General features: G+C 36.2%; 1 protein-coding gene and 1 long non-coding RNA gene across 5 annotated transcripts; one reads left to right on the top strand and one right to left on the bottom strand.

The window, feature by feature from the left end:
• Positions 1-3976: 3976 nt before the first annotated feature.
• On the bottom strand, positions 3977-12081 carry LOC127988500 (CD276 antigen). 4 transcript variants are annotated; one of them, XM_052591298.1, is made up of 6 exons: positions 11704-12081; positions 7702-8028; positions 6997-7281; positions 6814-6924; positions 5040-5104; positions 3977-4888 (listed from the first exon to the last, which is right to left on the bottom strand). In XM_052591298.1, exons 1-6 carry the CDS (start codon positions 11735-11737, stop codon positions 4838-4840), a joined length of 873 nt encoding a protein of 290 aa, XP_052447258.1. In that variant the 5' UTR covers positions 11738-12081; the 3' UTR covers positions 3977-4837. The 4 variants fall into 4 exon arrangements, with proteins under 4 accessions (XP_052447258.1, XP_052447257.1, XP_052447259.1 ...); XM_052591297.1 differs by lacking the exon at positions 11704-12081 and adding an exon at positions 8437-8644; XM_052591299.1 differs by lacking the exons at positions 3977-4888; positions 5040-5104; positions 6814-6924; positions 6997-7281; positions 7702-8028 and adding exons at positions 9469-10262; positions 10339-10626; positions 11092-11418 and having other exon boundaries at positions 11704-11984.
• Positions 12082-17976: 5895 nt separating this feature from the next.
• On the top strand, positions 17977-20012 carry LOC127988536 (uncharacterized). Its single transcript, XR_008161729.1, has 3 exons — positions 17977-18706; positions 18990-19143; positions 19331-20012. It is a non-coding gene; the product is annotated as an uncharacterized LOC127988536 (long non-coding RNA).
• Positions 20013-27009: the final 6997 nt, after the last annotated feature.

The following is a 27009-nucleotide window of genomic DNA, read 5'->3' on the forward strand; positions in this document are numbered from 1 at the left end:
TTCAGACATTCGTCACACCGAAGGTGTTCCCATAGTGGTGACGTCACCGCAGCATTGAAGTGACCTATGAAAGGGAAATAAAGTAACTCAAGGCTTAAATCATTTTCTTTTTCTTTCCCTTCTCCCCCCCCCCCTTTTTCCTTCTTCTTCCCCCCTTACCTCTCTCTCTTTGAGAACAGTCTATCTGTCTAACAGTCTATCTGAGTATATCTGTCACCACGAAGTGACGTCAAACGTTAAATAACGCTTCATGACGTGCGGAAATAAACAAACAAGCATGACAGCAGTCGTGATTGATATTTTTCATAATGAGTGAGGATCAGAAGAATCAAAAGAATCTAATTACTTGACAGCCTCACTTAAATCACCAAACTGGATTTGATCCGACCCTTGGCTGAGTTTGATGACAGCGGGATACAGCAAAAAAGCCTCAAACCCCAAAGTGCAAGCAAGGTTCATTACTGGGAAGCAGGGACGTCTGAGTCGAGCGGTGAAATCACTGTAGTTAGCAGTAAAGCGGATAGTTTGACCAAGTACCACAGATGTTTTCCTTGCGAGGCCCAAAATCCTGTCTCTGTCCGTGAGGCGAAGACAATTAAAGATCATGTGCCGTGGAGAAGCACCCGCAGAACGTGGGCGGCCAACGCGATGTGCTCGCGTGACCTCCGGGAGGTTGGAGGCCAACTTGGGAAACCATGTAGGAAAGAGCATTACTATGTTCTACTCCTTCTTTCAAGTTGATTATACGTAGGTTGCTCCTTCTGCCCTGGTCCTCCATCGTGATTAATTTCTCCTGAAGTTTCTTATAGCCTCAGAATGCTCAGTTGCGGCGTCCTCAGCACGTTTCACTTGAGCTCGAAGAGAAGTAGTAAACTTACGTTGTGAGACCAACTCTTTCGAGTGTTCCTCCAATGTTGTTTTAATGGAAGCAAGCTGATTTTCCAGGCGATCAAACCGATCTTTAGATTGTTTATCAGCTTCAGCAAAATACTTATGAAGGATAGATTCCATAGACGCAGTTGTCAACTCACACGCGCCTGAGTCGGCGTCTGCAACATGTGAATGCACTTCTTTAAATTGGGGTGCCTTCTTCGGAGGCATTGTCGGATCAAAATTCAAAAGTACTCACAAAAGTTCCAGATTTGCTGTTTTTGCTTTTCCAAATTTGCTGTTTTAGCACATTAAGCAGGGAGAGCTGTGAGAAGCCGAACTCCTACTCAGCCATATTGGTTTTTTGTCACGTGCGCAAACACAAATAACAGTTATTATGTTCTGTCGAACAATGTATGTATTAACTTCAGATTGGATTGTGTTGATAATAGGCACTAAATGTTACCTAATGCTAAATGTAAGTTTTTGTGCATTTAACAAGTGCTTTTTCGAACTTCTTTCTGATCTGAATAGTAAGTTATGTGAGAAACACTTGAGTTGAGATACATATGGTGCATTCAAGTCATCTCGTTTAGATCGTATTTCCGAGTTGAATGCACATGAACGCGCCCACAATATCGTAAATACCAGTGGGGAGCTCGGGATTTTCTTTAAGCCCTGATCTGTACGAGTTGGGGGCGTATCAGTGATTAACATGGCAGAATATACAATACTTAAAGGTATTTAGCGGTGATATTGTCAGGCTTTTCTATTTACAGCACAGTAAGTTAATCGACGACGCATAATATGATGGCATTATAATATAACAATGCAACTTGTAACAATAAAGTTGGCAACGGCTTCATAAAATAATTTAAAACATTAAAAAACAAAGTATACCTAATGCACATTTCTTTGTTATTAATTTTCTAGAACAAGAGTTTAATAACATTGCTGTATTTTTGTGTTTTTAATTAAGAGAAAGTACCCGCCATCTTGCTCCGACGAAAATGACTTGAACGCACATGCCGTCATAAGCACGACTTCCCACCTCGTGCTTACGAACTTCCCAGGAGGACTTGAACGCACCAAAAGTCTAACTAATGTTAGCTAGCTACGATTTCAGTACAGTACTATAAAAGATCCTTGCTCCTTCTCAATTCTCTGGATTTAAAGGCGGGGTGAAATGCTCGTTTTCACTCAATATCCTGTTAATCTTGAGTACCTATAGAGTAGTACTGCATCCTTCATAACTCCAAAAAATCTTTAGTTTTATTATATTTATAAGAGAAAGATAGTCTGTACCGATTTTTCCCGGAAAAACACGAGCGCCTGGAGGCGTGACGTGTGGGCGGAGCTAAAGAATCACGAGGGCGAGTAAGCTTTTGCGTTGAGAGCGTTTGGAAGCTGTGATATTGCCGTGAGGAAAAAAACATCATCCAAAACAAACCATGGCTAACAGTCAGATTCAGCCGTTTATTTATGATCCAGAATCAGATCCAGAGGCTGAAATTTAACAAGAGTAGCAGCAGCAACGACTACAGCAGGACGTCTCTATGTGGTATGTATTGAAACTGTATATATTTGTTTATCGGTTTTGGAAAATGACTAAGTTCCACTTTATGTCGTCTTTTTTTTTTTTTTTTAAAGGTGTACATGTGGGAAGTGCAGTTTCCCAACATCGCATGTTGTTTACTTGATGTGCTTACGCCCCGATAGCTAAGTTAACAACACAGAGATATTTGAAGCAGTTTTACTCACCGCCTGCGGTTCCAACACACGATCGTGACCCTTTTTCGTTGGGACTGCATTATCCTTAAGAAATAAACGATATGCAAATCCGGCGTCAAACTGGGCCTTGTTTGTAAAACAAGCATCTTCGAAATGCAGGGAACAAACAAAAACACTTGCAACTCCGTTGATGCTCTGTAAAAATAAACTCCATCCACTGGTCCCTTAATGCTGTTTTTTTTTTTGGGTAATCTGTGCAGGGTTGTCTTGCCCTGGCAACCAAAAACACACTTCTTTTGTGACATTTCGGTCTCTCGCTCTGATCAGTGAATGTCTCTGCTCTGCTCCACGGGAGCGCGCTCTTCCGGCAGAAGTACCCTTAGGACCCATATAAGGAAATTCTGCTCCATCCAACGTCACACAGACCCATACTCGAAAAAAACTTTCCGAAACTTGTGACAAACCGGAAGAGGTATTTTTGGAACAAAAATACTCCTTCAAACGTACAACTTAATTTTTGAAACTTTGTCCATGTTTAGCATGGGAATCCAACTCTTTAACAGTGTAAAAAACTCAGTATGCATGAAATAGTACAAACTTAAAAAAAAAAAAACATTACATAATGTAAATAAGTTGTCACAGAATAAGAATATGTGAATAACTCAATTTTGACAAAAATGTCAGATAGGACCTTATAATTCCAAGGGGACGAATATTGCAGTCACATTAAATAAACAATTGGAAGTATGCAATATGTAAATGCGCCTAAAGAATTTTGTTATTGTTAACAAGATGATGGAAAAAACAGAGGATGTCAGTAGAAATTATTATTCTAGAAATTAAATATTATTTATTTGAAAGTGACATGACATACAGCCAAGTTTGGTGACCCAGACTCAGAATTTGTGCTCTGCATTTAACCCATCCCATAACACACACAAGAGCAGTGTTCATCATCATTTATGCTGCAGCGCCCGGGGAGCAGTTGGGGGTTCAGTGCCTTGCTCAAGGGCACCTCAGTTGTGGTATTTAGCGTGCCCAGACACAAACCCACAACATTAGGGTTAGGAGTCAAACTCTCTAACAACTAGGTCACGACTTATCAGTTATTTATTTATTTTGTGTTTACTACCAAATGTACTACAAAAAAAAAAAAAAAAAAAAAAAAAAATATATATATATATATATATATATATATATATATATATATATATATATATATATATATATATATATATATACATACTATAAACACCGTCAAATAGGCATACAGTTCAAGCAATACAGTTTGAAGAATTTACACATATATATATAGATTTATCTAACATTTTGGATTTTTAAATATCACAGTGAGAGAGCTGTTGGTAAAATGACATGTTTAAAGCTGCAGTGGGTAAATTTTGTAAAAATGTATTTTTTACATATTTGTTAAACCTGTCATTATGTCCTGACAGTAGAATATGAGAGAAAAAAACCAAGCTCCTCTGGCTCCTCCCAGTGGTCCTATTGCCATTTGCAGAAACTCCATCGCTCCCGGTAAAAAATAACCAATCAGAGCTGTGGTCCATAACTTTTTTATGTGTTCACAATTTACAAAATGTATATAATAAGTGAGTACACCATGAATCCATTTTCCAAACCGTGTTTTTAGCCTGTCCTGAATCACTAGGGTACACCTATAATAAGTGTTTATATTCTGACTATTTTAGATTGCTTCGGGGGTTCCGTGGCGGAGTAACCCAGTACCTTTGTGATTCTTCATAGACATAAACAGAGAGAAGTAGTTCCGGCTACGATGTTCTTCCACAAGAAGCAAGCAGTTCTGTTTATTAACCGATAGAGCATCAAAATTTATCAACTGCAGCTTTAAAAGCTTCAAAAGGTTCACTTTATGAGCAGAGACACACAGGACTGTCTGTACAGTAACATCTGAAAACACAAACATACAAAACACACACACATAGGCCACACGCCCTGGCATAAAATCCATTAATTTTCAGTTAATACCACGTTAACATCGATGAACTCACTTTTTTGAATGATGTCAACAAGATTGTGTGAGGGTTAGTTCTTATAAACACCTTTAGTATGAGATATTCAAAGGTATGTGTGTGACATAAAATATGCATTTATCATTACACACAAAATATCTGCACTAATACAGTAATCCTCCTGTTGTATTTTGGATCTGTGGGTTCTAGAAAGTTGGCAGCCCTAAAATAGAATAATTTTTTTTTCAGTGTCTGGCCACTCCTGCATACACCACATCTTCCTGCTCTTGAACAGTCTAAAAGAAAACACAAACACACATTCACACCACACGTAGTTATCAAGAACATAACTGACCTTTTATTAGAGCTCATATATAAATACAACTAGATCAGATTTTTTTTGTTTTCATATAATGCACATATATAAACAGAAATAATGTTTCTTACCGACTTGTGTGCTTTTCTTTTGAAGAATGTCGGATCAGCATATGTGATTTCTTCACCACTCTGAACTGTTGACAGATGTGTACAAATATCAATACTCTGAATAAGATATACAGTATCTGAAACTTATTGTTAGTTTTCTTCTGCAACACTGTTTTGCCTTTTTTACTTTATTATTAGTGTGAACTATTTCAGCGGAGACCCATGGCATGCTTCCTTGTCAGGTTTATTTATTTGTTTGTTTTTGCAAAATGTTTTTTATTTTTTAATGTTTCAAGCACACATGCAAAGTTGTTTGATAATATAACTGCAACAAAGTAATAACATAGTTAACATTTACTTGTTAACATAGGATATATATTATATATTTTATGTTATTTACGCACCTGAAACCTCGACAGAGTGTATATTGAAATAGGTAATTTCCTACTTCTTAACAGTTCATTAGGCTCTTAATGGTTTTGTCATCTCTTAGAATAGCTGAAAACCAACATATTTCACACAATGAGAAAACTGATTGTTGAGTCAACAACTCAAGAAGGTCCAGACTTTACAATATGTTACAATAAGGCTATAATTACAGGTAATCCCAGTGATGGCTCCTCATTCCCATGCTTGTTTAAGAAGCATTCTAAATTAATGCAAGATGATGTGTTATGTTTTCGATGTTTGACTTTCTCCATAGCATTTTAAGAAGTGTTAAAATCTTAATAGAATTAAGGACATATCTTGATGGATGTACTCTTATATCATCCTATACATTTAAAGAGCTAGCTGCTACATTTGACAGCAACTTGATTTTTGAAAATTATATTTCATGTTACAAAAACTGCCTTCTTCCACCTCAGAAACATCGCTAAGCTATGGAAGATGTTATTTGTATCTGATGCAAAAAAGCTAATTCATGAATTCATGACCTCTAGACTGGATTACTGTAATGCATTACTCAGTGGTTGTCTAACATCGTCGATAAACAAGGAGTCCATAATGCAGTAGCTAGAGTTCTTACCAGATCCAAAATATGATTCTATTATATTTTATCAACTCTACACTGGTACTCTATTAAGTTCCACATTGTAAAAAAAATAAATAAGGCAACTTATCACAAGCGCTTTTTTGAGTAAACTTAAACTGGACGTAACTTTGCCTAGTGGATTAGGTTGATGTTAAAATACGCAATATAGTAATTTTCACGTAATAGTTCCTTTAAAAACAAACAAAATTGTTAAATACATATGACTTCATGCCACAAGACTGCTAACGTATGAAGGTATAATTAACACTGGATTTATTTAACATGCATTATGTACCATGTGTTGAGTTCAGTGTAAAATGCATTGAGTAAAGAAGTTAATATACAAGACTTGGTATGTCCTTGTGCTTTGGACACAAACTTTCAATAATAAAAAAAGTAATTTGACCCGTGTTATGGTCTTTTATTTATTTAGACTATTTGAATAATATAAAAAATTGTGTATGCAAATATGTCCTTAAAAATTGCTACATGGAACTTTACAGAACTTTATAGAACTTAAGCCAAATTATTGAATTACTTACTAATTATTGAATTACTTACAAATTACTTACTACTTTAAGCCGCTATACCCACACCTAATCTTAAAGCTATTAGAGGTTCCTTATTTTGTTTTGTTTGTCTCCTACAGTAACTTTACATGCATCCCAGCTCATAAAAATAATTACATTTTGCCAGTCTATTGTAATTGGTCTTACACAGCACAGGTCTATTACAGATGTCACAGTAGTAGGTAATACTTGCCCTCTTGGTCTGTTTTCCTGCAGATGCAGAAGATCCTGACTGCAACGACAATCAACAGAAGACCAGCAGCAGCAGAAACCAGCACTATCAGATATACAGAGCCTGGAGAACCTAGAGGAGGCAGCCATTAGTGTGTCTCTGAGTGAATGTTCACATATACACAAAATATTATATCAGACATACCTGAACATGTGTGACAGAGTTGAGTGATGTCCAGATGTTGAGTCTGGTTTCTGATGGGATTGTTGATCACACAGCTGTAGTTGTTGTTATCCTGATATTCCACCTCCAGAGGAAGAGAGAGACTGATGCTGAGATCAGACACACTGATGCTGGACAATAAACTGTTTCCTTTGTACCAGGAGAGAGTCACATCACTCACATTGAACACTGAACACACCAGTGAACAATTCTGCTGTGATGAAGATGAAGGACAGTGACTAGTGATGACAGGAATAGAAAGACAAGCTAGAAAACATGAGAGAATGAAGATAAATGGAGAAGTACAGAAATCAGACAATCTGATTTAGAAGGAACATTTAGCAAACAGACAACATTTTCACTGAAAATATGAGATTAATTATGAGACGTGATTTGAAAATAAAGCATACAAATTTTAAAGTAAATCTCCAAGAATTGTTTTTATATTCCTCCCTTCTAAATAAAGCTATTATATGAAGGAACTGACCATTAAAGTTGAAAAAATGACCATTAAAGAAGCAAACAGGGTAAATATTCTGCTAGCTATAGAAATTTAGACTGAATGTTTTGAGCATAACTGAATGTTTTGGAAAAATGTCTCAGCATCAACAGAGTTCTATCATTTTATAATATTCTCAATATCTAGGACAGTTAAAAGATGTAAGTCTACATAAACATTCTGCTCACCGTAGACAGTAAGACTGAACATGCTCAGCGGCTTCTCTCTGCTGGTGCTGGTGACTGTATAAAGTCCAGAGTCTGTGGTTCTGGTGTTTGTGATGATCAGAGATCCAGTCTGATCCAGCTTCAGTCTGTCTCTGAATCTCCCATCAAGAGTATCATCATGAAGTATGCTTATATTGTTCTGTCTGTCGATTAGAGCGATGAGAATCTTTTTGTTGTTGTGTATAAAGCTCCACCGTAGCTCATTAATTGTATTAACATCAGGGTTTAGTGTGACTGATTCTCCCTCCGTCACTGACTCTGACTTCACTGCATCATCACCAAACACACCTGAAGAACAAACAGAACTTCTGCTCAGAATATGAACACATTTGGCATTTTTTTGTCATTTCAAAAGTATTTAAAAAGTTGTCATTGCAAAACAGATAATCATGTCATGTCAATGGAAGAGAAAAATGACCACATCAAACAAGATGTATGGGGTCCGGATGGATGACGGGGTGTGGATGCTGTCTGTTAATAGTACTAAGTAAGGATTAAAAGGATAAACTATTTAATGATACACGATTCGAGTTGCTTTTAAAATATTTTTTGAGTCATTTTCCTCGAGTCGAGACAAGTCTGGAGTCATTTCAGGTTGAGTCTAAGTCAAGTCTGATATAGAAATATTCGACTCCGAGTCACTAACTCAGAGTGCCAATCTCTGATACACAGGAACAAAGTCATAAAAACACTTACCATACTCACTCCATAAGCTCAAACAGAAGAAAATAAAAAATGTCTTTGCCATTTCACATAACGGTTTCAAATAATAGCAGTTGATAATTTTGGAAAAGAAAACACACCAGAAATGTTATAATAAACGCTGAAAGCGACAGAAAAGCTGAAGTGGACAGTGCAGCTGCACGAGCGTGAGGTCTTGCTTTCCCAGTGCACCTCTCTCTCTCTCTCTCTCTCTGTGCATCTGCTCTGTTCAGCCAGCGGCAAAGAGGGGCACTTTCAGTTAAAAACAGATATCTTTAGCTTCTATCTCTAATTAACATGCAGGTATAGCCGAAGTCACAGCACAGCCTTTACCTTAATTGTATGTGTATTTGATTTCATTAGACAATGTCGTGATTAGGATTTTGCAGTAAGCTATGTGGGCACAGAGAGACAAGACAATATGTCGTACTGACGCCATGGATATGGTAATTAGCTTATGACGTATTCTAGTGACATTTAGCGATTTTCAAGCGGTGTTTAGCTACTTTCCATTAAACGAAGTTGGCAACACTGGAAGCAACCTCACCTCCAGTCACTGGCCATGTGCAGGGACTGTCTCTGGCAGCGTCTAGCAGAAAAAGGTCTTGACTAATGTTCCCATTCCTCCAAGTTCAGTATTTTATGAGGGTGCTTGTGAATTTCATGATTTTAAAATGATAAAATTGTTATATTACTGATATCAAATTAAGAGGTAGCTAGCTGTGCTTATTATCTCAGTGCTTAGCATTGTTAGCTCTCACTAAGTTCCCTAGTTCACAAAGACACCAGGAAAAATATAGTTGACTGTTTAATCTCCAGAAAGAATAATAAGCTTTCCAAAGACATGATCCATATATCACATTTTACAGTAGGCTGCTATACAGAAAAAGGTAGTGGTTCTTAATCATGGCCTTGGGGACCCTCAGCACTGCTCTTTTTGTACATCATCTTAATCTCCAGCAGGTTTAAAACCAAATTTTCAGTTAAAAGCATCTGATTTTAAAGAAATAAGCATTGGCTAAACAGTTTAAATTATTTGAGTTTATTAGCACTGAAAGAAGCACAATAAATGAAACATGAGTAAACGTTTTGTTTTAACTATGCCACACTTTTCAAAGGTAAGCTTAATTTAGGTTTTATACATGAATTACAAAACTAAAGACCCATAATGTATTAAAACAACAAAAACAAAAAACTACTGGGGGCCAAGTTTGTGCTTAAGGTTTTTTTTTTTTTTTTTTTTTGAAGGAAAACATACATATACACAGTGCTGTTTATGTATCTCCTGGCATCAGTTCTTCCATTATACCACCATGTTCATATCAATATATTGCTAAATTTCAGACACATGCCAACTCCTGAAATAAATGAAATGATACCCACTTATTAAAGTATGTCTGTTAACATGCACAAAAACAATTACTACTACTACTACTACTACTACTACTAATAATAAAATCACTAAACAACAGATTAAATACTGAGAAACAAAGCATAAAAAGAGGAATGAAAACCAACAAGACAAACACATTTACAATGTCATATTTACCTACTAAAACAAGCACACATTAAACAAACTGATCATTAATCATAGGTTACATTTTTTGGTGAGCATGTCTACAGTTGTTCAGGAACATCTCCACATTCCTGAGTATCTGATTAATCAGAGTTTGATGGTGACACCTGCTCATTCCTCTTCTGTAGAAAACGGCTGGATCTGATGTCATAAACCAGCACAGCAACAGCAGCCACACCCACCAGAACAGAGCCAGCCAATCGTATCACAGCTTCAGTAAAACCACAACAGTGAATATGATGCCCTTGTGAGAGAAAAAGAAAAAAGAAAACCTTAAATATAGTTCAATAACACACACACTTATATATTTTTATAAGTACCTGCACATGTCTGACAGAGTTCAGTGTTGAGATGTGTGGTGTGGTTTCTGATGGGATTGTTCACCACACAGCTGTAGAAATCATCCAGACACTCCAGATGTAAAGAAAGACTTCTGCTGAGATCAGACACACTGATGCTGGAGAATGAACTGTTTCCTTTGTACCAGGAGAGAGTCACATCACCCACATTCACCACTGAACACAACAGTGAACAATTCTGCTGTGATGAAGATGATGAAGATGATGAATTTTGTGAAGAGTGGCTGATGACAGGAACAGGCAGACGAGCTGGAAAAAGAGAATAAATCTAATTAACACTAAGTAAGACAGTTTGATGTGTTGAGTTTAACACACACAGAGGTCAGTGCTGATAGTCTTGATCTAAACCCCTCTCTCAAACTTTATAAAGGGTTGGTGTTTAAAATTCAAATGATCAGTATCAGAACCAAGCAAAAATGTGTTACATTAAAATGTATTGCAAAAAATGTCTAAAATGTAATTCTCCTCACAAGATCATATAAAAATATTTAGTTTTAGATGTGGTGAAAATATTCATGACTTTTAGAAAATAAACCAAAATGAATTCCCTAGTGATTATGTATATACAATGTTGTGCAATTGTATATAATTATTAACATTTTCAAGAACAAATACAACTACTACATCATTTTTGTAGAGATATTTTGTTGTCAGCTACTGTTAGTAGAATAAATTACACTAGAGTGAGTGACTGTGAAAAGTGTTTTAACTCACCGTAGACAGTGAGATTGAATATGCTGAACGGCTTCTCTTTTTGTTCTCCGGTTACTGAATATTCTCCAGAGTCTGTGGTTCTGGTGTTTGTGATGATCAGAGATCCAGTCTGATACAGCTTCAGTCTGTCTTTGAATCTCCCACCAAGAACATCATCATAAACGGGTCTCTTTTCATTCTGTCTGTCGATAATAGCGATGAGAATCTTCTTGTTGTTGTGTATAAAGCTCCACCGTAGCTCATTAATTGTATTAACATCAGGGTTTAGCGTGACTGATTCTCCCTCCATCACTGACTCTGACTTCACTGCATCATCACCAAACACACCTGATCAACAAATAAGAGTATGGCGTTTTGGTCATTTTTAAAATGTTTTAAAATGTGTAATTGCAAAACAAGTCCTTACTAATTTCAATGTATGATTCAGTAATGTGGAAAAAAGTAGACCGTGTGATGTCACTGGAAAAGAAGAATGACAAAATAGCACAAAGAATAAATAGTTGAGAGTATTAGGTTTAGTCTTACAAAACATAAAAAGAAAGAAGGAAATAAGTTAATGTTTGTGTCGGCTATGTGGACAAATAAAATACACAGAATTGAATAAACACTTACCACTCCATAAGCTCAGACAGAAGAGTATAAACATGTCAAATATTTTCTTTGCTATTTCGCTGAATGATTTCAGTTGGCAACAGTTCCTAATTTTGTAATGGCTGCAATTTAAACACACACAAATGTAGGCTACAAGAACATAAACGTCATAATAAACACTGAACGTTTCGTAATAAAGAAAGAGCTGAAGATGCTGCTGGTCTGTTGTACAGTAGCTCAGTAAAGCTCTCTAGGAAGTGTGAATATACAAGCTCGTCTGAAATGACTTTTAGACAGTAGGTGGTTATGGTGAGGGGAGGAGTGAAATAATCAAATAACGTCCAGCTCCTCCTCTCTAGACTTAATGGGTGGAGCCTGTCCTCGATTTCTATGTGCTTCTTCCTCATCCGTCTTCCAGCTCCTGATTCGGAGAGTGGTTGAAAGTCAGATTAAATGAGCCTGTGTGTGTGTTTGTGTGTGTGTGTATATATATATATATATCTCTTGTGGATTGTTCAAATTCACTACCCTTTCGGTATGTTCGGGATGAAAACATCCACTCAATTAAACTGCTGTAAAAATTTATCTAATGTAAATGTATCTATCATATTTTTTTCAATTTTTTTTTTTGCATAAATCTGTTAATCAACTTCATTCCTGATCAAAACTACCAAATGTTTTTTTTAAAAATCCAAGATTTTAACGCTTTAATTGCCAAGTTCATAAATGATGTCACTGCTTTGGGGGGAAAAAACACACAAAATGACATATTTTCAATATAAAAGTAATTGTGGCTGGATTTTTTATTTTATTTTTGTACTTTTTTTAACAGTCTTGGGCATGTCAAAGATTAGTAGCAACATTGGCTTTGATGTATTGTTAGTTTTTGTGCAGCATTAGATTTAAATTTTTTCTCCCTAATTTGTTGTTGGTGGCTGTTTTTGCCCCATTGACTTCCATCAGTAGCGGTTTTAGGCACGGGCGAACCGGGCAGCCGCCCGGGGCGTCATTTTTTCGGGACACATTGGGGGCGGCAGCACGAGTAGATAAACAAAAAATCCTCTGTGTCGCGCAGCGGTTTTTCGTCATTTATATCATTTCACTGTGTGTGGAATTGGCAAATTGGCGCTCCCTGCAGCTGCTGGCGCCCCTGCTTGCTGAAAATATCCACTGAAGCGTTGTGTTGTGAGAGAAGTGTAAGGGAGTGGGGCGAGAGGCGCGTGCGACATTTCACCTCTGGGTCTCTCTCAAATGGAACGGACAGGGCGGGGGTGGACGGGGGATCCACACTAGTAATATAATTAATAATAGGCTAAAGTCAGTCACACACCCCGACTTTCTTCCAAATAACGCACATTTCATTCATAATGTTATAATACAGGCCTATATACAGGCCTATAGTTCCTGCAAATGAAACTAGGTAATACAAAACGATTATGCGGTCATCAAGGTGAATTGGTTTAGTCCTGACTTCTGGTCCTGAGTGACAGTTGGGGGGATGGGAAATCTGTTGATTGTCGAGTGCCAAATAAACAGAGATGGAGAAGAAAAGGTCAAAGCCAGGTGCCCAATTTCGGAAAAGAAGAAGAGGAGAAACGAGCAAAAGATAAAGGTATGCAACTATTGTCTCTGTATGATTACAGTATCCATTTCATGAATGAAGGGCTAATGTTAATTGATGGTGGGTATAACGTAACTCTTTGTTAGCATTTTTGCTATGATGCTTTAAAAGTGTGTCATGCGTATAATTTGAGGCAGTAACCTAATGGTACCTCCATGAAAAGTTAGATTGATATACAAATTTTGGCTGAAAAATATCCTGAAACCCAAAAAGTTTTTGTTTTTGCCTATACATATAATTTAAAGTCATTTTATTTTTTAAACAACTGAGTCCCAGTGACCATAGCATAACGTGAATAAAATATAATTTTTCAATGTATTTGTTTTACTATTTGTTTCTATGCTCTAAAAAATGTGATGACGGGGGGAAAAATGAAATAAATAAATGTTGTTTTTTTTCGGGTCTAGGAGGATATAGCGTGTAATGACAGACATTTAGTGTGTAAGAGCATGTTTATGTAACCCTTCTATTATGTTTTGAGTCAATTTGACCCTAGGCTGTTTTAGCTTTATAAAACATTATCCTATGGTCTTTTGATTTCAAATGCAGTTAAATTGCAATTTCAGGGGCACTTCTAAAATATTTTGGAGCATCCTCTACCACTGGTCAGGATGAGCCAACCACCTCCTCCGCTACAAATATGTCTCCACAAATATCTGATATTGAGGATGAAGACCTCTTTGCCTCTACTTCTACCCAGCATGAGCTTTCAGGTGTGCATATCGTGTGTGTGTATGTGTGTGTGTGTGTGGGGGCTACAAGACAACTGCAATTTAATGTAATTTTAATATTTCTGATAATTTATGAGTAGGACTGTGTTTTTTCACTGCTATGTGTTTTGAGTAATATGCCAATATGCTGTCTGATAGAAATGCCTGGAGCTGAACCCCCACTGAGCCCCACTGGCCCTCACATCTGACTGACAGGATTCGGACTGAGCTGGTTCACAGAGGACCAAGTAAAGTGCCACCTGGCTTTGTTTTCCGTAGGAATGAGAGTAATGTGAGAAGTTGCCACCACTAATATTTTAAGAAGACATTAGTAAGTGGTGAAAAGATGGCAAGAAGTTGGCTGATTTCTTCAATTAAGAACAACAGCCTCTTTTGCTTCTGCTGTAAATTGTTTTCCAAGAGGAACATCAATTTAACAAGTGCAGGAATGGCAAATTGGAAACATGCATGCAATGATATCACATCATATGAAAACAGTTGTTATAATAAAATATTGCTGTTTGTGCAGAACTTTGTTTGCTATTTTTTGTGTGTGTGTGTGGGGGGGGGGGGGGGGGGGGGGGGGCGCTCGAAAGGGGTCTCGCCCAGGGTGTATTTCAATGTAGAACCGCCACTGACTTCCATTATAACGACATTTTTTGATTGCAAAGCCATGACACCATTTAATCATGCATTCTTGATTGTTTGTGGTTTCCATTTTGGGAAAAGGTTAAATTTGTTATTTTTACAGTTGATCACTAGGTGGGACCATTAACCCTTTAGATAGGCCTGTCCAAAAAAAGGCTTAGTTTCTGGTTTGTAAATGGAGTTATATGGAGTATAACAGCAAATTATAGTGTTTGTGTGTGTGAGAGATTCTTGATTGTTGGTGGTTTTATATATTAGAAAATATTATATATATGGCATGTTTACTAATTGCATTACAAAGAGGAGAGGAATGAGGACACTGCTAAAAAAAAAATCATCATCACAAATTTTGTAATGGTTTTACTGGTTATAATGCGGCTTGTATTGGTTTAATCATAGATTGTATAAAAACATGGACGTAGTGTCCGAGACGTCACCCGTAGACTCCTGAAGAGAGCTTTTGAAGCCTAAAGTGTGCAGAGCGAACCGTCGCCATCTTGGCAGCTCGTCACCGCGCGACTCTCCCGGACAATTGAAAATAGGCAAAAAGTGGGAGCTGGTTGCTGAAGCCACGCCCACCTAGCGCGACGGCTGTGACAGCAGTGGCAATTCACCTGTCACTCAAGTCGCCACGCCCTTAATTATGCAGAACTTTAAGGCTTAATTTAAATTAAACGGATGAGTTATAAAAAAAATTCACCCCCCTCACAGCTGTCATGAAGGGCAAAATTTGCTGTAGACCAAAATCATTTTTTGTACCAGGCTGAAAACATGTTTTTTTCTGCTGTAAAGTTGGGCATTTTAAAGCTGCAGTCGGTAACTTTTGACGCTCTAGCGGTTAATAAACAGAACTGCTTGCGTGTTGCAGAAGGACATTGTAGCTGGAACTACTTCTCTCTGTTTATGTCTATGAAGAATCACAAAGGTACTGGGTTACTCCGCCGCGGTACCCATGAAGCAATCTAAAATAGTCCGAATATAAACACTTATTATAGGTGTACCCTAGTGATTCAGGACAGGCTAAAAACACTGTTTGGAAAATGGATTCATGGTGTACTAACTTATTATATACATTTTGTATACTTTGAACACAAAAAAAAGTTACGGACCGCAGCTCTGATTGGTTGTTTCTCTTACCGCTCCCGGTAAGAAACAACCAATCAGAGCTGCGGTCCGTAACTTTTTTTTAGCGTCAAAAGTTACCGACTGCAGCTTTAACAAGGGGAATCTATGGGATTGACCCTCTTTTGCAGCCAGCCTCAAGCGGCCAGATGATGAATTGCAGTTTTAGTCACTTCCTTATTGGCTTCACTAGAGAGAGCGGTGGTTGCCGCCCGGTTTTAATGGAAACTGTAATGGTCCCTATGGGTTTCTACTGGTAATTGGTCATCTTGCTTGAATACCATTGGAACAGGCTATAATCCCCACACACACACTTGAAAACCATTCTTTAATGCTTTGTGATGTTTATAATGGTATTTGTAGTGTAAAGCATTATTTGTAAAGAATTGCAATTTCTGTTATGGTTTCTATTGTGTTTTTTATTTATGTATTTATTTTTTATTTTTTTCTGCAGGTAGTTTAAAAAAGAGGAAGTCATGAGCGAGAAAACACAGACATATCCTACGTGGAAGTATTTTTTATCAAATAAGCTCAACCATGCATAAATTCTCCTTCCCCTTCATTTCTGTCACAAAAAAATAAATAAAAAAATAAATTACATTATTTAATTTTTTTACCTTTGCAGTTTAAACAAACCATAAATCAAAGATATTTGAATGGGGCACTTTGCTTTATTAATTAATAAAACAATATTTATTAATATTTATTATCCATAATAAATATTAAAGATAAAAAAAAACTCCCAAGAAGAATTATCACTTTAATGTTATCATTTATATTAAAGCCAGTAATACACTCCAAAAAGAAGAGATTCATCTTTTTTAATAACTTTGTTGTATGTATCAAAAATCATCACGGATGTAAAAGAAATGAGTCGAACCAGACAAATTAAAGAGTCTATCAAAGCTGTGCGTTGAAACACGAGCCGAATTCCTCAGGAAGTCGTAAATCAGTTCTAGTGCCACAAGAACCAAGCAAGATGACCAACCAACTTGTTCACACAACAGCTTTCAACATTAACACCACTAGAACAATTATTTACAATTTCAATTCGAAGAAGAGAAATTTGGTGTCAAATTTGTTGTTCGTAATTGAAATGCAACACTGGACATCACATGGAAACCCATGAGTTAAACACTTCCATTGACTTCCCCCACCTACACTGTAATGAATTGCTGTAAAAATTACAGCATTATTTTACAGCCGCGGACTGTTTTTTAATAATACAGCATATTGCTGTAAACTGCAATGCATTCTGGGGTAACGTGTAGGTCTGACTCAAATTTACAGAATTTTGCTGTAAATTTCAAATCTTCAGAGCCGCATCAACGGTCGAGGAGGTTAACGTTAAAGGCAAGAGGAGTGATTCACAACTGTGGTAAGTGACTTCAGTTTTTTATATTTATTGTTTGGTAGTTTATAGTATATGAATGCTTCTACATTCGCGGATTATATTGGTAACCCCAGATTCAAGCATCATCCGTCCGCAGGGCGCGAGGCAGAATTGCGCGGGGTTTCAGTAGCGCGGTCGCGGTAGGATTTCATACATCCCCCGGCGGCCATGGGCAGAAAATCTCTGGAATCCTTCGTTATGAATGACATGTTTCAGTGCTTATAGTTTATATTCACGATAACTTCGTGTTTATCAGCACACTTCGTCGTGATTATTTTATGAAGTAAAACAACTTTGCACAGGCAGTCATCTGTTAACACGGGCGCCGAAATAAAACGCGTTTCTAAAGCCTCGCGGTCAGTCAGGGCCGCTCACGGTGTGTCATATAAATGCTCAGTGGTGCTTTTCCAAGAGGTTAACGTGAGATGTAGATTTTTTTTGAGCCTTTGCTAACTTCAGGTAACGTTAATGTGAAAACTTTAACAAATCTGTTTGATATAAAGTCTGCTTTGTATAGTTAGCCTAATTTATTACCTTAGGGCGACCAAATACTTTCCCCTTGAAATTATTAAATATGCTATTTATAGATATGTGTCAATATTTATGTCGGCACGCAAATCTTGTGTGTATTTTGGCACAGGGTGCACAAAGGCACCTTATCAGTGCGGTGACACTTGAACAAATGAACTGATCATGCGCGACACTGACCAATAAACAAACGAGTTGACTTATTGGGTCTATGACTTGAATCTTATGTAGTGATGGGAAGTTCGGATCATTTTACAGAATCGGACTTTTGAGTCTCGTTCAGCAAAATGAACGAATCTTTTTTCGAGTCATTTCAAATGAACGAACAACCAGAAGGTTCAGGAAGAAAAAAACAAAGTGCTTGCAGTCTGTTTCACATTAGGAGGCATTTTGCTGCATAATCGATCCACCACAAACCATATACAACTATGGAAGCTCAACTTCCATTAAATGGACTGAAAACGCTCAAGTAACGTTATAGGTCTCAAAACGCTTGCTCTGCGCCAGTGAATACACACCATAGACAGTAAAAGAAATATGTGCATGTCACAGACTCTCTGGGCATGCACTTCCGCGTTTCAGAGATCCGCCTTTTACTTTCCGTCAACATTACATTAATTAACGTTTAGAAAATAGATTTTTGACATTTGTGAATCAATTAAGAATCGTCTGCTTATGCATTGCGATACATTTAAGAATCTAATTTTTATCCCACCCCTACTAAATATAGTATATAATGTAAATGTAAAAATCTGAAATACAAAATAATAATAATAATAATAATAAATAAAATGGTATAGGTATTAATTACTATTGTGATATTGATTGTTATAGGAGACACTTTGAAAGTGAGCACTGGATGCTGAGTATTGAAGGCGAGGTGGTGTGTGAGGGCATTCAGCCCAGTTTCCTGTCCGGCCTTGCCACTCTGTTTGCTGCTTATTACTAGTTTAATCTTGAGTATCAGGAGGAAGCAGTGTGTACCTTGGAGTTCATTCAAAGGTAATGGTTGAATTCTAACAACTTCAGAAACAGCATTTTATAGATAAGTTATATCAGAACATTCCTTTTAATAATGTTATGTAATAAGTGTTATTTCTGTTGAGGCCTTTAAAACAATGTGTCTTAACTCGAGAAGAGAATATATTTGTCTCCCTATTTAACACAAGCAAGCTATTGAGTTAAACATGTTTTTTTGTTTTTTTTTATTAGTGGACATCTCCATCTTTCTTGGAGGTCCTAAAACCGATCTTAATTACATATTGTCTGTTTCATGACCCTTTAGGTGCTTTGTGGGCATAAATCCAGAGAGAGGATCCAAAGCCAAGGGAAAAGTGCCATCGAAATAAAAACAGGACAAGTGATACAGAAGAAAATGTGTGGCAGTCAACCCACATGTTGCCACTCTTCTGTGCAAATTCCAATGGAATTTCTGAAATGTAAGGATACACACACACCAAGATTGCGTCTTCCTTTTATTGTTCTCTATCTGCCTTTGACTGTACCTCTCATCCCTGTATCTGTCACTAACTGTATCTGTCCTCCCCCTATTTGTTTCTGAAAGTATTATTATGTTTTGTAATATATCTAATGTATTGTCCTCTTTGCTCTTTTCAATATTTCTAGTCACACTTTGAATCCTGGGATTGAACTTCATCTGGAGCATAATTGTTATTTGGTTGATTTTTATCTGTTTGATGGAAAGTTTGTATGACTTCTGCAAGTGCGCGGCTCCTTCCGGTCAGTCATGCATCACTTTTTTTTGTATGACTTGTTTGGCAATATTGGTCTATTCTTTCTATCTGAAAATGTCTTTGTGGTTTTTAAAGGATTAGTTCACCCAAAAATGAAAATTAAGTCAATAATTACTTATGTCGTTCCACACCCGTAAGATCTTCGTTCATCCTCACAACACACATTAAGATGTGGCTCAGTGAAGCCTGCATTTCTAGCAAGATCATTTTTTTTTTCAATGCCCAGAAAGCCTCTAAAACATTTAAATTCATGTGACTACAGTTGTTCAACCTAAATATTATAAAGCGACGAGAATACTTTTTTTGCCAACCCCCCAAAACAACGATTTTATTCAACCATATCTAGTGATGGGCGGTCTCAAAACAGTGCTTCATGAAGCTTAGAAGCTTTACGAATCTTTTGTTTCAAATCATTTGCTCAGAACGTGTATCAAACTGCAAAAGTCACATGAACCATTGAAATTTCAAAACACTTATGACATAACGAAGCCTCATTTACTGAAATCATGTGAGTTTGGCAGTTTGATATGCTCTGATTTGAACTGAAAGATTAATAAAGCTTCGAAGCTTCATGAATCCATCACGAGATGTTGAATAGTCATTATTTTGTTTTTTGGCACACAAAAAGTATTTTCATTGCTTCATTACACTAAGGTTGAACCACTGTAGTCACATAAACTGTTTTAAATATGTTTTTAGTACCTTTCTGGGCATTGGAAAAGGAAATAATCTTGCTAGCAATGTAGGCATCACTGGGCCATCAGGTTTTATAAAAAATATCTTAATGTGTGTTGTGAAGATGAACAAAGGTCATAAGGGTGTGGAATGACATGAGGGTGAGAAATGACAGAATTTTCACTTTTGGGTGAACTGCTTTAATATGACCATGTTGGTCATGTTTCGGTTATAACGCAGTTTGAATATTTCTTTGTGTCTAGGTCCATGATGGCCAATATGTTCCAAGTAATAAAAAAGAAATCATGCCAAAATTTCAAATCCATTTAAAAAAATGAAATAATTTTAAAATAAATTAAAATGTTCAAAATAATATACTTTTTATGTCATTTTTTATGTTAATTTGAAAGTGATATATAACATTTTGACCAGTTTTTTTTTAGATTTTAAAAATGTTATTTTTTGTATTTTTTGGTGCATTATATAACACTTTATGCAGTTAAAGTCAGCAATAGAGAAAATATATTGTATGCTATCATTTTACATACTTTAAATATAGCAAATACACAGATACTTTTTTTCAAAGAATTGCTTTGCACAGTAAACTACTTGAATGTGTGCATTTGCTATTTAAATAATTGTTAAATGCCATATACAATGTATTAATGCAGTATATAATATATTTTTTGTAAAAATGCAGTATACAAAATATAAAAAAATTACTGTAAATTTTACAGTAAAATACTGGCAGCAGGGTTGCCAGCCAGTTACTGTAAATTTTACAGTAGTCTTACTGTAATTTAATTTACAGAATTTTACTGTAATTGAGAATACAGTAAAAATCTGTAAATTAACTTACAGTACGACTACTGTAAAATTTACAGTAACTGGCTGGCAACCCTGCTGCCAGTATTTTACTGTAAAATTTACAGTAATTTTTTAACAGTGTAGCAGAACCAGACTGAAATTCCTAAGGGGGAAGGGCTTTAAACTAGGGCTGGGCGATATATCTAACGATATGATCATGCGCATCTAATCAGTAAAGCTGCTTCCGTGATCACCGCTAAAATCTCCATCACATAAATGGATTGGTATTTAATAGACAGCAGAGGTGGGACTTTCAAGTCACAAGCAAGTCTTCAAGTCATATCCAAGTCCTCAAAGGGTTAAAGTTAATGAGATAATTAAGTGACTAATTAAATGATGATTGTACATCAGTGATTAACTTCTGCTGTTAACAATCAACATCACTGAAGAAAAGAGAAACACAAGAACTACAACTGAATTTAGCCACAGCCTTCAACTGAAAAAAAAAAAAAAAAACGCCACCATAATTGTGGTCAAGGTTTGCTTTAGGTAGTCTCTTGACCCTTTTACTCATTCAAAGCAATTTGGTTCAAAACAATTTCAATATTGTTTCTGCAACAAACATGTATGCATTGTTGAATCCAACCTTGTAATGACAGATAATCTTATGCTTTTTCTGCTTATAACTCATGTTGACTGGACATCATGAGATAGTCTTCTTTGGATAGTAGACTGACACTCAGCTTTTACCAGAGTCGGGACTTTCAAGTCACAAGAAAGTCTTCAAGTCATATCCCAAGTCCTCAAAGGGTTAAAGTTAATGATATAATTAAGTGGCTAATTAAATGATGATTGTGCATTAATGATGAACACCTGTTGTTCTTGAGAATTACAGAGGATCAGATGTTGATGTTTTATTGGTTAAAGTGATGCAACCATAATGGAGACCAGTGTTTGCTTTAGTGGGGCTCTTGACCCTTGACTGTCATGTTAGATCTCTTTATGTAGCATTGCATGAGGTGCTGTAAAGCAGAGAGAAGAAATTAATCTGTATGTGATAGGTGGTCAGATTACAATCAAATTAACATTAGCTCTATTTAAGTTTAGCATAATCAACCCAGTAAAACCACACTCTGAAAAAAAAAAAAATAAAGTGAATTTTAAATCTACTAAGTGCATACAAAATTTGAAAAACTGTACTCTGTAGACACACACAGACATCAAGAACCAGCATATGACTCTCAACAGTGGTGACAATCAACAAAATGTTGCATGCTGGGTAAAACCTTAGTAAAAACTCCCGTCATGCACTGCAGTATGAAAAATTGTCACCACTGTTGAGGATCGTGTGATAAGTGTGTTTGTCTAAAAACCTGAACTCATTGGTCTCCTTTCAACATTGAGATTTTTTTTTTTTTTTACTTCAGTTCAGTAATAGCTGGGTGTCAGTATACTGTCCAAAGATAAACACAATTTAGTGATGCTCAGTCATCATGAGTTATAAACAGAAAACCCATAAGATCATCTGTTACTGCGAGGTTCGACTCAACAATGCATACAGGTTTGTTGCGAAAACAATATTGCAATTGTTTTGAATCAAATTGGTTTGAATTAGTAAAAGAGTCAAGACACTAGTTAAAGCAAACCTTGACCACAATTATGGTGACATAGTGTTTTTTTTTTTTTCTTTTACTTTTTTTTCAGTTGAAGGCTGTGGCTAAATTCAGTTGTAGTTCTTGTGTTTCTCTTTACTTCAGTGATGTTGATTGTTAACAGCAGATGTTCATCACTAATGCACAATCATCATTTAATTAGTCACTTAATTATCTCTTAAGCTTTAACCCTTTGAGGACTTGAAAATAATCTTGAAGACTTGCTTGTGACTTGAAAGTTCCACCTCTGATAGACAGAGCCGTAGATCGCTGATGAGCCACGCCATATCGCGTTCATATCGAAGGCGATTCATCTGCGATAATGAACGCGATATGGCGTGGCTTGTCAGCGATCTACGGCTCTGTCTATTAAGTGCCACTCCAATTATAAGCAGGTGATGGAGATTTTAGCGGTGATCACGGAAGCAGCTTTACTGATTAGATGCGCATGATCATATCGCTCGATATATCGCCCAGCCCTACTTTAAACCTCTGTCTCTACAGAACATCCCTATGTCATGAGAATGGCAAAGAAACTGCTTTTTGTACATATATATGGACCAGAATGAACTCAAAAAGACTTATAAATGAATCATTCCATCGCTGTGTCTTTTGATAACTATAGGATACATAGTCATGTCTAGTATTGATATAATCAAATCTGCTTGCTTGATATTGTCCAGACAATAATTTATTTGTCCCATGTATCATATTCTTGTAATAGGAATCATGTCCAAAATTAAACCCTGCAAGGCAGGAAAATTCGGACCACATGCTTGGTAAGATAAACAAATGATTTATGATACCCCCGATCCAAGACAATATCTGATTGGTCAAGACAACATTTGAGGTGTGGCCAACAGGCCACTTTAAATACCGAGGACACCATAAAATCTTGCTTTTAGTCGGCTTTTAGTCTCTGCTATTAGTCATGCCTGCTCTTAGCTTTTAGCTTGTAGCTTTAATGCCTAGCTTTAGTTTTTAGTCTCTAGCTATGCTGCTGCTATCAGTCATGCCAGTTTCTAGTCTCTAGCTATGCTTCTGCTAGCTTGTAGCTTCTAGCCATGCTGTTTAATCATCACTGTTCTTTGAGCGCGGTTCCAGCGTGCTTCAGCCTGCAAGCCTGCTGCTACTTAGCTACGATGAGAAGGAACACAACCTTGTCTCATCAAACTTTATTTCTTTTCTTTTCCGTTTGAGAGTTTCGTGTTCTGAGTTAAGTTTTGTAACGTCGACCTCGTCTGCGCGTTTCAACTCCAACCAGCCACACAACTCCAGCTTCAGCCAACGCCCAAGCACGGGCTCCCCAAGACGTCACTTCAGCGACTGAACTTCCAGCCAATCAATGACCTCGGGATAGCCCTTTCACCGGGACTCTTTCACAGGAGACGCAAGTAACTTTACCTCCAGACTGTGACCTTTGCTGTTGTAATTATTATTTATTGTATTTGTAATTATCTTGATAATGAAGAACATGTTACAGAAACGGCTGCCTTTTTATTTTGTGATTGTAGTAAAGCCAATACTGTTGATTTTAATTTTTTATATTTTTAACTCCACTAATGTGATCAAGTGTTATCCTTAAAGCAGTTTTTAATAAATCATTATCTCTTGAATATTTTTTTAAATTATTTTACGTGAAAAAAGTTTTTCTTGTACAGTATCTCATATTTAGTATCTCTAAATATGAACAAAATGAAAATATGAAAAATTGTTTATCTATTTTTTGTTTGTTTACTGTTTTATGGCATTATGATTGTTTATTGTTAGATACAACCGTCTTACCATGATCTTTTATGTAATAATTTGGCATTAATAATAAAAAAGTGGGTCAGGTGCACAAACACCTCACAGTGACTCTGCAATATCTGCACAAAGGGTACTTCGATCAGATGCTCGAAGATCTCACCTTTGGAGAAGACTGTTGATTTGACACTCTAAAAATGTAAGTATTACTACTCGAAAATTAACATTACCCCATAATGAATTGCATCTTTTGCCCACCCCGACACTTACCATGCAATAATAATGATAAATGGCAACCAATAATTCTATATATATATATATATATATATATATATATATATATATATATATATATATATATATATATATATATTATATTTTTTTAAAATTACATTTTAGTAAAAGTAAAAAAAGAAACTAAATGTATTTCCATTTGTTACGTAGCTATACATGAATATATACTAGTTAAACAAATGCAGTCGATGTGAATACATCAATTTTCAGTCAAGCAATTAATACATGAATGGATAAAATATTTATATATTATTTACTGACAACAAAAAACATGTCTAAATTATTAAAATAATGTATAAAAGTTAGCATCACAATAAATGTATACATGTACAAGTCAGCAACACTTTCGTGTGCCTGCACCCCATGAGCACGACTACCTGAAAAACATTTACACAGAGTTTACAAGTACTTGCATTGATTTATTACTTTTGTGCATCATCTTTAAAAAAAATGTCCTTTATGTCTGTGTGTGTGTGTATATATATATATATATATATATATATATATATATATATATATATATATATATATATATATATATATATATATATATATTAGTTTGTATGGTTAATATTAATGTAATTGTAAGAAAACTAGAGTTTAACAAAAAGGTAAAACTTTCTCCGATCCGGCCCTCAACCTTAAATGAGTTTGACACCCCTGCATTAGACTAAAAGGAAAACGCGTAACGTGGCGTAATGCATTAAAACGTGTTTTAAAATATTTAAATATTTTTAATAACACATTTTATTTACAGACAAGCAGGTTATGGGTGGAAATTAAACGCTTTGTGTTCGTATTCTGTGCTCATATCTGTTTGTCTGTGAATAGAATGCTTTATTAATAATTTGTTTACTAAGTTTGGTCTTTTTAAAACACTGTTTTAATGCATAAAGCCATGTACTTTCACGTTAAGCGTGCTTTTAGAATGTCCCAATTATTCATTTGTGAATTAATCTGGTCAAGAAGAGTAAACTTGCAGCAGTTAACATCTCTTGATTCAATAAATCAGACATAGTGAGTCAAGTTGACAATACAAAACTGCATTATAGTAAAGGCTTTGTAAAATTGTACACGTTTTTTAGCTTTTTAAACAGCATTATCCATCCTACACCAACTATGCACACATTTCCTATCATGTAAGTCTATGAAAGATGATTGAACCATTTAGAGTAGGGGTGGGGCGGGGCTGCACGTGCAACCCCGCACCAGGTGCAGCCCCGCCTCGATCTGCAGGCTGCAGCTGGGTGTACTTGAATTTATAATACATTTCAAAATGGTATAGATTTGGCATGACACAAGGAATATACCGACACCAAGATCATGACACCAAGACTCTGACAAACTGTTCAAAAGTAGCCCGTAGGTGGCATGGAGCCTCAGATCATGTCTCTGATGAAGCATGCTGCGTTTCATTTATAAATAAACATTTCGTTAATAAATAATAATAATAAAAAAATAATGTACTTTCCAAAATGGGTACTACTGTAACGGGTTGAGTTTTTTACTTAACATATTAAATACAAAAACGACTTTATAAAATAAACTTTTCAAACCTTATCTTTTAAAAGGTGATAATAATTACGGATGTGCTTCACTGTGTTTGAGGAAGATGTTGATCACTAGAAAGGAAATGTTGACTGTAATATAAATAACTAATCACTTGACCTCACCACAATCACTCAACAGCTGCAAAAATAAATGTCTGAACATTATTAATTGCTTCAGCTTATATTCCATTCTGCTCTTATTTGACTTTATCCATCATCATGAACTATTTTTGCACATTTTTGCATTCATGGCTCTTGAAGTCCATAATACACAGATGTTTGTCATTATCAAGTATCTCCAGAGGTGAGAAGTCCAGGTGCCAAAGAGTAAAAGTCCTGCCATATTTTTGTTCCACCCATGAACTCATCAGCCGATTTCATCAGTGGAGGAACCAAGTCATTCCTTCCAAGTCACAAACGAGTCTTGAGTCATATCCCAAGTCCTCAAAGAGTTAAAGTTAATGAGATAATTAAGTGACTAATTAAATGATGATTGTGCATTAATGATTAACACCTGCTGTTATTGAGAATTACAGAGGATCAGATGGTGATGTTTTATGTACCCTATGCCAAGGGTACAAAATCTGTAACCTTCAGGGTACACTCTCAGAAAATAAAGTACATAATTGTACCTTTAGGGGTACAATAGCTTGTCACTGATGCTGTACCCTTGTGATTTGTACCTTAAGAGACCAGTTTTGTACAGAGGTGGGAAGTCCAGGGGCCAAAGAGTAAAAGTCCAGCAGCTGATTTCACCAGAGGAACCAAGTCATTCCTTCCAAGTCACAAACGACTCTCAAGTTAAATCCCAAGTCCTCAAAGAGTTA

This window comes from Carassius gibelio, chromosome B22, assembly GCF_023724105.1.
Source record: "Carassius gibelio isolate Cgi1373 ecotype wild population from Czech Republic chromosome B22, carGib1.2-hapl.c, whole genome shotgun sequence".
Lineage (NCBI taxonomy): Eukaryota > Metazoa > Chordata > Actinopteri > Cypriniformes > Cyprinidae > Carassius > Carassius gibelio.